Source organism: Neofelis nebulosa, chromosome 12 (genome assembly GCF_028018385.1).
Source record: "Neofelis nebulosa isolate mNeoNeb1 chromosome 12, mNeoNeb1.pri, whole genome shotgun sequence".
Classification (NCBI taxonomy): domain Eukaryota; kingdom Metazoa; phylum Chordata; class Mammalia; order Carnivora; family Felidae; genus Neofelis; species Neofelis nebulosa.
The window spans coordinates 35,318,898-35,331,667 of NC_080793.1; the positions used below are offsets into that span (position 1 = coordinate 35,318,898).

The following is a 12,770-nucleotide window of genomic DNA, read 5'->3' on the forward strand; positions in this document are numbered from 1 at the left end:
ATGAGGAAACTGGAACTCAGAGGAAAGCAGTGAGCTAGGCAGGTGAGGGGTCAAGTGGCATAGGAGCCCAGGTCGATCTGACTGGCCCTCCTATGGCTTCAACTGGGTGAACTTACCCAGTGGACCTCTCCTCTCACCTCATTCCTTCTCCATGAGGCTTCCTCTGTCCTAGGCAGCTATCTGATGCTGTCAGGCCGCACCAAGTCCCTCCCACCCCTGCGGTCTGACCTTCTTCAGTGGGCTTGAACCCATATCTGCCTCAGGGCCTCATGCAGAAGCTGGGATGCGGATAGCCACCCTTCCCACAAACACCAGCCAGAGTGGCCAAGGACAGGGACCCAAGAGCAGCCTCCAGTGGTGACTCCGGGAGTTAGTTGGTGTTTGCCCCCCCTCCCCACCGCCCCAGTTTTCCTGTGGGATGAAGTTCTAGTTACCCACCTTGGTAGTTGGCTTGATTAGCCAGCTTTTCTGCTGCCTTCCCTGGCCCATTTCCACATCCCTCGTAAGTTTTCAGGTCACAAATAAAGGGCTTTCACCTGAGTCCTGGCTTCAAGGTCTGTGTCTGGGGGAACCCAAACTAAGATATGTGGCCTGTGGCATCTCAAAGGTGAGAACAGCATCCTTTCCGTGGAAAGGATGGTTTCCTCTCCAGTGCCTCCTACCTTGCCGACACAATGTGCCAGCCATTGTGTTACCCGTAGGTCCATTGATTCAATCACCTCCTGCTCCAGGAGGAAGATGTTCTCCCAGTGAAGGTGGTTCAGTGAACTCAGTCTCGGAAAAGGTAGACACCCTCCCAGAGCCCTACAGATGGTGAGAAGCCAGGAAGCACTGAAGCTCGAACCTATGAATCCAGTACCGCCCTCAGCATCCCTGCCTGCCCTGGCTCCCGCCTGGCACACCTTGTAGGGGCCCTACTGCACGCCAGGACTGTCCGTGGTAAAGAGGGAACCGGCTCCAGAACCTGCTTCCCAGGTTTGGCAAAGCAGACAGGTGTCCACATAGCTGCAATTCAGGAAAGGGTACGAAGGGGCCTCACCCGTGCACACACTCGTCTGCCTCAAACAAGCCTGCTGAGTATCTCCTGCCCTCCGCGGGGAGGTAAACTGATTAATGCTGCTCTCCCTGGAGACTGGATGCTCCATGAGGCAGGGGTACAGGCCTGCCTCTGCTCCTTGCCGCATTCCAGCTCAGAGCTCATTGCCTGGCAGGTTGTGAGGATGGGGTAAATGTGATTGAACGAGGCTTTGACACCGTTACAGACAGGTTTGTTGTCACAAAGCTCTGTCAGCAATAACTTTCTTGTACTTACATTGGAAAGTGCTGAGTACATATGAGAAGTGCTTTGGGGTTCAGGGGCAGTTTCTTAGCCTAGAGGTCTGCATGTGAGAAAGAGTTAATTGAGGCTTGATGGCATCATTTTAAAAAGTGAATCACCATTTATTACTGAGCACCCACTATTAAGCGGAATATAATTGGGAACCCTTAAATCTGGTGGTGGTAATTATGGCCGATGCTGCATGTCTTCAATAAAAAGGTGGTGACTTTGGGGGGAGGGCAGCTGTTTAGTGCTGCTTGTGTTTTAAGATGCTCTGGCCTGCCTTGTGGCTCTTGTGTTAGAAATGTGCATGCATCATCCTAATGGGATCCATTCAGAGAGAAGTGCCCCTTCATTTAGTACGGATCCCGGGGCCGGGGTTGCCAGTCACTTGGGCTGCACCTGGCCTGAGCCCTTTCTCCCCTTAATCTCAGTTCTGGGCACGGAGCTCACATGGGCTGGAAAGACCCCGCCTCACCCAGCCACTGCAGCTCATCTCCACAGCCTGCACTGAGGCCTGGCTTTTAAAGGTACTGTAGCTCTCAGGAAGGCCTTTGGCTTCTAGGCTCTGTTTTGCTTTACATACTTTTCCTGTGAGAACACTGGAGAAGTTGTTCTTACTGTACAGAGTCTTCTGTTACCGTGAGAAAGCCTCACGGGCATTCCTGATCCTTTCTCAGGAAGAAAGCAGCAGAAGGGCCGGGCCTACCAGGCACAGAAAGATCACTTAAATTCAGTTGTCCAAAACTCATTTTGGAAGCAGGCAGGCTATACATACATACAAATAACAGGTTCTCCTGTGGTTATGATTTGGTGGGAGTTTGGTTTTGTCACTCCAGTGATGAGCATTCTCTTCCTGGATATCCAGGTGACCTCCATAAGCCCCTTTCCCTCTCCGGGCCTCAGTTTCTTCCCCCATAAGACGAGGGGATCCATCAGGCTAGATGACGGTTGAGATGATGATAATCACACCTGACATTTCTTGAGCACTTGCTGTGTGCTGGACCCATTCTAAGTCTATCACTTAATCCTGGTCCATTTAGTCCGTATCCTCTTGTCACCTTATAAACAAGGCAGCTGAGGCATGGAGCAGTAAAGGACTTTGAGAGCCATCCCACATCCCTGCTCCAGATGATATGTTCTCCAACCCTAAGTGTTCTGCAAAGGAAAGAAGAAAATCCCACTCTTACCCTTCTTGATCCAGGGCTGGTCTGAGAGCATTTTCTAGGCAGTGAGCCCAAACCCCAGGAGGAGCACTTGTCCCGCTTGAGCAAGAAACTTGCAAGAAAGGACTGTCTGGGAAGCTAGGTGGAAGTTGATGGGGTTTGTCGGAGGGCTGGGCAGTGCTGAGCCAGAGCCTAGGGGAGGACAAAGGGAGGCTCAGTGGATGCTGCTGCCTGGGGCCCACCTCCCACAGGGAGCTGTCTTGGGGGGAGAGGGGGAGATGATAGATGGATGTTAAGAGTGGTGGTTCTTGCAAGAGGCGCTAAGCTTTTCCTAGGGGTGGGGAGAGTTCTTGTGCAAATTGACAATGTTAGGAAGGATTTCTTTAAACTTTATTTATTTATTTATTTATTTATCTATTTATTTATTTATTCAGTCAGTCGTCTCTACATCCAACGTGGGGCACAAACTCAGGACCCTGAGATCAAGATTCGTATGCCTTCCTGACTGAGCCAGCCAGCTTCCCCATGTTAGGAATGATTTTAGAAGAAACATTAGATAGCCGTATAGGTACTACAGAAACAACATGGACCTGTGTATTAGGAAACGTTGGGTTACCTGTTTTGGGTATTGACCTTTACCACCCCTCCTCCTCGGGGCCTCCTGCTCCCCAGTAAATTCAATGTTTTCAGATTGGGTACTGGTACATATTGGCGTTCCATGTGAGGTTTCCTTTACACAATTCCACACATAAAAATTTGAAACCCATTGGACTTAGATTATCTCCCAGGACTCTTCCACTCTGACCTCACATGTAATGCCACTGCAGACCCCTGTGTGCTTCTGTCCTCAGGAGGGATGCAGTGAATTCTGTCTCTGGTCCTAGCTGAAGGCAATTAAATTCTAGGATTGAGCTATTTCTGAGTTCAAAATAGAACCTTCCACTGCTGAGAGATGGTGAGAAGCCAGTCCCTAAGACCTATTCAGCAAGCTTCTGAGGTAAACAGAGTCCTGAGCTGGGCTCCACTCCAGCAGCCTCCCACCCAGGACGCAGAGCCTTCTCCACGGGGTTAAACTGAGGAGGGTGAGGAGTGTGTGTGTGTGACTGTATGTGAGAGAGAGAGAGAGAGAGGGGCTGAGCAAGCAGGGCCTGAGAGGAGCTGACAGAGGCTGTAATTTGAAATGTGTTTTTCCTAACAAGTTGGAGCCTGCAGGTGTCTAGGCAAGCAGCTGTGGCCGTGGGAGGGGCAGGACTGGAAAGACCAGTGGAGACCACTTGAAACACCCCTGGCCTCCTGACATGCGGGGCAAGGTAACTGGCTGGTCTGTAAAGAAGCGTGTGCAATAGAGCCCCCAAGGTCTGCACAAAGCAATGGGTGGCGCCTGCCAGAGGAAGATTGCCCACATGACTGAATTATGAAGTCATGAACTCCCGGCCACTGGAAGCACTTGACCTCCAAGCATGAAAAGAGGGGCTTAGAACTTTGGGCAGAATTCTGAATTCTGCATGGCTGAATCAGACCTCAGAGGAAAGAAAGGGAACCAGTCCTAGGTCAGTGTGAAAAAGTGCTCCCCTCCATCTGATTTCCAGGAGTTGCCGCTGAATGCGAGAATGTAGCTAATTAATCTTCCCCAGATTAATTTCCTTGCCATGTCAGAAATGATTTATTGGTTCACCTGTAAGGAGAGTTGTCTATGATGGTTAAAGCCAGGGCCCGGGAGAAATGAGCAAGGGGGTGCTTGCTTGCATCTCCACTTGGGGCATCTCCGCAGCCCCCTGTGTGTCCCAGTCTGGTTCTCTGGACCGCTCAGAGCCCTGGACGCAGTCTAGAGACCAGGAGCACGCTGCTGCCTCCCAGCACACAGGTGGGGTGGCCCCGGGGGTCCCACGAGGTTCTCTTCTTAGCCAAGTGCCCCCGAGTAGGAGGTTCATCTTACCCAAAGCATAAAAGGAAAAAAAGGATTGTTCACAAACATTTTTCTTTTTGTGGTTGAGAACTCTGACAGCTATTGTCATGCCTAATTGCAGCTAGTTTTCTCTGTCACCACTGGAGCCTTGATGGGTTCTTCTTAGGTCTCTGTTTTGTCTTCTTCACTAAATCTCCACCGCTTGTGAGCAGAGCAGAGACTCTGCTCAGCACTTAGCTCCATCCTGGGCCCCCAGAAGTTGCCACCATCGCCTTTTCTTTGTAAACTGCTGACGCGTCCCCAAATCATCTGTGTTTTCTCCTCATAACATTCATGTGAAGCTGAGAAGCCAAGCCATCTTCTTGTTCAGTTCCACAGGTAAATTGATGAAACTCAGAGATAAAGCAGGCTCTCCAGAGGTACTCTGCAGGGCCGTCCCTGCTTGGTGATGTCCTTCCTTTCTGCGGTGCCATTTTCTGTGTATTTTCACGGCCCCAGGCAGCTGCTGCTGGTCAGCTTTGAGCTTTGGAAATATCGCCTACCTTGGTCACAGTGGGGGTTCTGCAAACAGCCACCCATCTAGGCGGTTCTGGAAGCTGAACTTCTGCTGCAGGGTGGCTGAATCTGTGCTAAGAAAACAGAGCACAGACAGGTGATAGCCGGTGAGCTGAGCTCTACCCAAAGCAGACACCCACCTTGGCACCTCTGTTTGGACACTGAAATGGTAGGAACTCTGGTTTCCAGGCAGCATGCCCCTTTATGGCCGTTAGATGTCCTTTCTGACTCCCCGAGCTTGCTTCTATATAGTTTCTGGGTATGTGCAGAACATTTGTCCACTGTCTTTTTCTTAGACAGCCTGCTGGTCATTTGAAGCTGTCTCCAGACCCCAACATTTCAGTTTCTTTAATGTCATCTCTTAGCTGGCATGGCTACAGAGCCTCCATCATGGGGACATCATGCCTGCCAGGGTTTGTGTCATGGTGGATCTCAAAGGAGGACCAGGACTCCGGTCTGCCCAGTCCCCTACTGGGGGACAGAGGCAGGGAGCCTTCTGGCTGCTGCTGCTGCCACTTCATGCCCTGCATGCTGTTCGGTCACCTTCAAGGATCCCTCCTGACCTCCACAGTGAGAGAAGGAGCCAGGTTGCCTTGGGTGCTGTGTGGCTGTAAGCCAAGATAAGTGGACTCATGCTGTCCTTTCCTGTGCCCCCCACTCCCCACCTCCAAATGAATGGGAGGCCAGTCACACATCACACTGTATTTTCAGCAGGTGAATGATGTGTGTTGAATTATGATAGAGTCTGCACCCACTGCCTATATAAGGCACAGAGAGTATGTCCCATCTTAGCTGTTCTTTAAAGTGGCTCAATGCACAGGGACTTGGTCTTAACACAGTACTCTTGACCTTTCTGACGTGAGTCCTGCAGCTTTGCAGTCATATATAAACTGGAGGGAGCCACATCTTCAGCTATCACATTTCCAAAGGGGTCTGTGACCCACGAACTGTTAAGAAAACTTGTATAGTTTTAATGGCAAACTGATGAGGAAACGGTCCGACTGGGACCATGTAGAACATTCCTAGGTGTGTTCAGATGCAGTTTGCTCTGGGGTAGAAGTCATGGGCCTGGAAAGAACCCAGGACCTCATGGGGTGCTGCCCCCTCACTTCCCAGGGAAAGAAAAGCAGCACAGAATGAGGGAGAATTCGCTTGCCTCATCCAACAAGTGGTTGAGCTGGGGTAGCCCAATGCCACCAGTTCCCATAGGCAGCAGAGCTCGTGGAAGTGACCACATGGCTCAGAGGAGGTGCCTGTGGAGCAGAAGGGACAGCGTGGGTCACCCATTCCCAGAAGGTGGTGCTTTTCTGCCTCTCTTATCACGCCTTTTTTTTTTTTTTTTTTTTTTTTAAAGCAGGGCTGCCTCACGCTTTTCAGCAGTGGCTACTGTCCACAGTCCTGTCAGCTTTCCTGGGGCTGTGTGATCTCCCTGCAGAGTTTGCTGAGAGCCATGTTGACATGGCCTAAAAGGGTCTATGCTCCAGGACAGAGAACCTTACACATCCTCATGGCCCAGTCTCCCCTCATGGGGCGGGGCAGGGCAAGGTCTTGCCTGGTAACCCTCTCCCCCCTGCCCAGGCTGTGTTGCTTCATCTGGGGCCAGCCCTCAGAATTACACAGGGAATGCCATTACCTCTACGTCTTAGATTCTGGAGATGGACCAAGGCATGTTGGGTCATCTCTTACTCTACTTAATCCCCAGGGAAGAAAGCAAGAGAGAGCTGAGTCTAACATTGACTTCTTACTTCAGTTTAATGAACAGGGCTGAGAAATACCTGGGGAAAGTGAAATTCCAGAGTAGTATCTGGAGGTTTAGCTTTAGATTGGTGGGGGAGGGGGCTGGCTGTAGCTTAAAGCTTCTCAAACTTTCCTGGAAGAATCACCTGGGTTACTTATTAAATATACAGATTATTGGGGCTAGGGATCTGTTTTTTTAACAAGCATTCCAGGCCATTCCTATCTCCAGGCAAGTTTGGGAAACAGTTTATCTACTGTACCAAAAATAGCCTATGAAAAGAGTGCTTTTTTTAAGAAGTTTAATTTTGCATGTAACACATTAATAAGTTTTCCTTATTTGAAAAATACATTAACATTACAGGCAAATCTCCTTTGATTTCCTCTAACCACTCAATCTCAGGCCTTCGCTGCCCCAGAGGAGATATCTGTTTAAAGTTTATATCTCCCTAGAGATGCCCAACTGGCTCAGTCCATAGAGCATGTGACTCTTGATCTCAGGATTGTGAGTTCACGCTCCATGTTGGGTGTAGAGATTACTTAAAAAATATATAAAATCTCTTTTTAAAAAAAGTTTATTTCTCCCTAGATCTTTTCTTTACATTAATAGAGCTTTCTGTTTCATTTTTCATAAGTAGGTATCATGTTGTATTTTATCATTCTACAACCTGCTTTCTTTCCATTCAAAGCTATGCTGTAGAGAACTATGTTAGTGCATATAGAGCAACTGCTTTTTTTTTTTTTTTTAAACCTGCTGCATAATATTTCATAGCATGGAACTAGCACGGTTTATTTAGCAATTCCCCTATTGATGGGTATAGCAGGTGCTTACAGTTTCTTATTATTATGTGCTCCCATGAGCATCCTTACCTGGCTCCTTGTGCACATTTGGGAATAAATATCAAGAAATGAAATTGCTGGGTCAATCCATGTGCATTTTTGGATTTTCATGGGCTTTGCCAATAGCTGTCCCTTCAAAGAGGCTTTGCCAATTTACCTTTCCATTGAGAGCATGGGAAGAGGACCTGGCTCTCCCCACAGGTGTGGCTGTCTCAGAAAAGCATGTGGCCAAGTGTGGTCAAGTGGCAACACCCATCTTCCTCTAGTGCTTCCCTTTGGGCGTGAACAGGAAGACTACTTCCTATCACAAAGCAAAATTCCCAAGATAAAAACACCCAGGCCTCAGACTACTGGAAGGGAGGGACCAGTTTCACATAGCAGTGTGTGCAAACCAGAAAAGAGGGATATGGAGCCGACTGCAGTCTGCAGCGAGCTCACAGAGCCTATTCAGAAAGGCAGCAAGCATGGTGGAATTCTGAAACCCTCTGGGTTGCAGTGGGCTATTACAAAATGAGAATTTAAAGCAGGTCTCTCAAGGACCCCCATGAACCCACTGCTTTATAAGCCTGTGAAAGTCCTCTGGAGCACTGGGCTGACCTGAGGTCTCTAGTTTTGTTTGAAAGCAAGAAAAGCCTTGCCTAGGGTTTAGCCATAACCCTCTTCCTTTTTCGGAGATGGACCAGTGCACCCATCCCAGGAGGCCAAGAAGGCGATTGTGACCCACTGGTTGGACAGGCTCCAACAGCCCACCTTTCTGCTGCTGCTCAGCTGCATAGTGGAGTTGTGAGACCAGTAGGCTGGCCCCCTCTAAGCTCTGTGCCTGTGGGACCATGAGCAGGCCCAGGTCCAATGCCCAATGCCAGTCAGGTCTTCACCAATCCAAGATGGAAATCAAGGAAAACTTCTCACAAGCGCAGGTAGCCTGACCTGCAGAGAAGTCCCGACTGGCTCCCTTTGGGTTGAATTGTTCTATTAGATTCAAGGACATTTTAAAGCAAAGCAGTGTCAGCCCCAGTAGGAATCCAAACCCACATCTGGGGAAACTGCTTCCCTTTCTTTTAACTCAGAAAATCAGCAACCTTCACTCAAGCCCCCTGCCAGCCCTCCTGATTTGCAGTGCTAGCTGGGCAATTGGGACAGCAGTTACACTGCTCAGTGCTTGTGGCCCAGAGCCTGTGGCAAGTTGCTCGGGCACTCTGGTTAACTGCCTGCTCAACTCTCCCAGCACCTGGTTAAACTTTTACTCCAAAAACCAGGACATGATTTTGCAAAAGGTCAGACAGCTCAGTTAAGTGTTTGCCAAGTTTCAGGTTGCTCAAACCTCAGATTCCCTCCCCTCCACCAACCTCACTTTGAAGTTGGAAAGCAAATTGATTAAATATACATTTTAGGAACCTTCCGATTTGCTTCTTAAACTAACAATTCTAAACTTTTTTTTTTTTCTAATGGAAGGATTTTCAACTGTCAGCAGGTATAACTGGAACCATATGTCAGCAGAGACCAGGGGCTTTTCCTGGTTTTAGGATTTGTAAATTCTTATTGAAACGGAAGTAAGCAGGGCAGGCAGCTGGGGGCCCCTTGACAACCTGAGCTCAGATCTCGTTTTAATTAGAAAATACAGATAGTGTCTGCTGAACTGAAGGCCTCCCAGAGCTCCTGTCCCAGGGCGAACAAAGATTTGGTTTATATCCTGCAAGCCTTCCCTGTTTGCAAATTACAGAGCACTTCCGAAAGGAGCTGGAATGTTGATTTCCAGATTACGGAGACTGCAGCCCACTCCCTCCCCTGTCTTCCCCTTCCTCAGCTAATCCCCCCAAAATAATTTGGTTTTCTTGGGGAAATATTTGCTCCCTTCCTGAAATAGATGGAGGATGTTCATGTTGAAAAGAGATGGTAAGGCTGTGTGGAATAGATGTCATCCACATCAGGCTCATGGTTTTCTCCATTTGGACTTCTAGTTGCTTGAACTCTGAGACACAAAACCCTACACCAGATCAGCCTCTGAGCTGTTCTGTTTGACAGTGGTTCACGTGTATAATTTTCTCCCTAATGTATTCTGCAAATGGTAGAGTAGAAATATCAAGTGAAAGACATTGCCAGACCCAGCGCTCCCCCCATCCCCATTTCCCCCCTGCCTGGTGTCATTTGAGCTCAGTGAGTCTCAAGAAAGGCCACGATTACAATGTCAGCATCTGGAAGTGTCCCCGCTGGGACTCTAAGCCTGTCCCACAGCCACAATGAAGCAGTGGCAGAGCAGTGGCAGTGGGGTCACACATACTCAGATTTCGGGCGCTCCCGCCCTGGGTCATTCCCTGATAAGCTTGCTCTTGTTCAGGGAGCAGTGACTGCTATGTGCCATGCCTCCCATCAGCTCCCCCCCGCCCCCACCGGCCGCATGCCAGTGACAGGGCTGCTGCACGCTGTCCCTCCGCGGGCATCACATTCCTGGCAGCTGAAGGTCACTTGCTCCCTCTGCCAGGGCTGCTGCCACAAGCTGCCATTTACCAGGCAGACAAAGGGGGATTTTCCCTTCCCCTGGGTTTATAGGCCCCTCAAATGCTTTACATTCCAGGAGCTGGGAGAGAGAAGAGGCTCCTGTGGTTTCTAATTAAACCCACAATTTAAATAACAATTCATGTAACCCCAAGGGTTGAGAGAAATGCTAACCTATCCCCTCTCCAGAGAGGCAGCTGGGTGGCCTTGGCTGGGAGGCTGAGTACTTGCCCTTTGCCAGATGTGACCAAAGGGGCAAAGAACTCCATGGAGGTCACAGCAACTTTGCGGTGGGGCTAGGGTGCTGTGACAGGGAGTGGGTTTCCCCACTAGTAAGTGTGCCCCTTTATGAAGCTTAGAAAGTCAGAAATGGGAGGAAAAACTGCCATGTTTACTCTTAGCCCAAGAATTTTTACTCTCCTCCAGGGAAAATGTGGAACTTTGTCTCCAAAGTGTTCACATCCCAGATTCTCACGTGCTCCTAGGACTCCCCTCCCTGCCCCCGCTGCCTACCCCGAGGTGACTCTGTATTTGGTGGAACTTTGCTGTTTTCTGAAATGCTGACAAGTGAGGAGGCCGAGAGAACAGCCCTTAGAGGCAGAGGATATGGCTGAGGGTCTTAGTCAAGCCCCTTCCCTCTCTGGACCTCAGTTTCCCCATCTGTTACCGAAGAGTCTTCCAGTTTATTGCTTCCGAGCCCCTTTCTGACCATGGCAGTCTATGGGTCCCTGAGCTGCTTTTGTATTTTCTTTGGGTCTGCCTGGGGCCACGGTCATGTTTGCAGTGTGTTGATCTCACCAAATTGTTGTCTGATTACCCAAGGCATGCTTGTGTTCCAGATTGGGGGAAGATGGAACGCTGAACATAATTATCTCTAGGCAGGCTCTTCTAGGCCTCAGCCAGCACCAGGAGCATGTCAGCATCTCTAGGCTTTGCTATCTCATTTCCAACTTTCCTCCATTTCCATTCCATTAAATTGAGCAACTCACATTCCCCAAAGACGCCCTCCAGGTCCTTGCCTTTGTGCTTCCCTACCCAGATGCCCTTCTGTTCTCATGGCTGTGCCCGGAACAGCCAGGCTGCCTGCTCAGAGGCCCCTCCCTTGTAAGGAGGACTGCCAGTGTGGGTCTCTTTGTTAGGGGTAGGAGAATTGGAGCTCCCTAAGGGCAGGCACCAGCTCTTTCCTGTCTCCACCTCCCCCTCCTTGCTGGTATGAGGCAGGCTCCATTTATGTTTGTTGGAGCAAAGCCTGGTTGTGAACAGAAGTGAAGCAGAAAGCCAGAGGTGGATTCACACACTCCTGCCATCTTGCTCCCTGCAGGTGACCATTGCTGATGACTATTCTGATCCCTTCGATGCCAAGAATGATCTCAAGAACAAAGCAGGAAAGGGAGAGAGTGCTGGCTACATGGAGCCCTACGAGGCCCAGAGGATCATGACAGGTAAGCAGAGCTGCTGGCACAGGGACTCAGCAGGGAGGCAGAGGGGCCGCTCCTGGCAGGTGCCCAGCCAGCCTCAGCAGGGGAAGGTTTGCATTTGCACCACGGGGGTTGGAGGATAGTGCTGTGTTGAATCTTCACTACAGTTCACCAGTTCATGTCTCACCTACATCAGGAAGAACCTGGCAGGGCACACGGAAAGTCCAGAAAAAGTACCGGGCACCAAGTAACAGTTACCCAAGGTAAGAACTAAAAAAATACAAAAGGAATTTCTGCTGAAGAAAAATACAGCTTTTGAGATCGAAAACTTAGCCTGGAGCTTCCTAGCAGCCAGGGCAATCAAAGAATCATGCTGGGTCATCTTACTTTCAGTACCTAGTAGAAGAAGGGGTGGGGGTGTTCGATCGTTGGGGACAAAATTATCCCTGGCCCCACACCAGGAAATCTTTGGCATGTAGCTGGAAGCAGCATTAAGTCCTCTGGTCTACATGGCAGGTTTATAGAAAATACAGAGACTTTCCCCACTGTGGCTGTTTTCCTGTTGGCCCCAGATGACAAAACCTTGTCCAGATAGTCATGTGGGACCCAGAAGAAAGTGGCTGTGTGTGCAGTACCCTGCTTAGGGCATCTTTAAGGAGTGAATGGTTATGAGGTGTCTGCCATCTCAGACCCTTGGCATGAGCAGGCAGTAGGGAGAAACCACACACGTGGGTCCTCCTGGCTCAGGAGGATGGTCCAGAGACAAAAGAATAGTCCTATGGATTGGCCCCCTGTGACCCCACACCGGGCAGGAACATGAACAGGGGTACCACATGAGACTAGAGTGCAGGAGGGTGGCCAGTAGCAGGTTGGGAGCTGCTTTGACTTTTGAGGCCTAGTGAATTGGTGCCCTGTGTGTCTTGGGATTTGGGTTACAGATGCCACTTTCTAAAGTGGCCCTCTTATGGTTTGCTCGGTGTTCATGTCTTTGGGTACATTCTCTTGATTCCTCTCAAATTAGAAGAAGAAAGGGAAAGGAAGCAACATTGAGCACTTAGTGTATGCTGCGCCCATGCCGAGTGTAGCTCATAGGGTTGAGGAGACCGCATGCAACAATTGCTGAAAAATACGGGTACAAATCCAGACCCTGCCTCTAAGACTCTGCCTCATGCTCTCCCATTCCTGGGTACTGATTCTCTGGCCACCAGTGTGGCCTCCAGAACGCTTAGCCACTGTGCAAAAGGCTGAGGCAGGGAGTGATTAGGCCAGACTTCTGTAGGGCCTCCTGCTCTCTCCTGATCTCTCCTGGGAGAGTGGCCTCTGTGGGCAGCAAGAGGCAG

At 49.8% G+C, this 12,770-nt stretch overlaps 1 protein-coding gene across 2 annotated transcripts in view; it reads left to right on the top strand.

Moving 5' to 3' along the window:
- SHB (SH2 domain containing adaptor protein B) overlaps positions 1-12,770 on the top strand; it is a 137,432-nt gene that overhangs the window by 38,849 nt on the left and 85,813 nt on the right. For both annotated transcript variants that reach the window (XM_058694855.1, XM_058694853.1), the window contains exon 2: positions 11,334-11,454. In XM_058694855.1, coding sequence (XP_058550838.1) covers positions 11,334-11,454 — 121 coding nt within the window. The remainder of the gene's footprint in view (positions 1-11,333; positions 11,455-12,770) is intronic.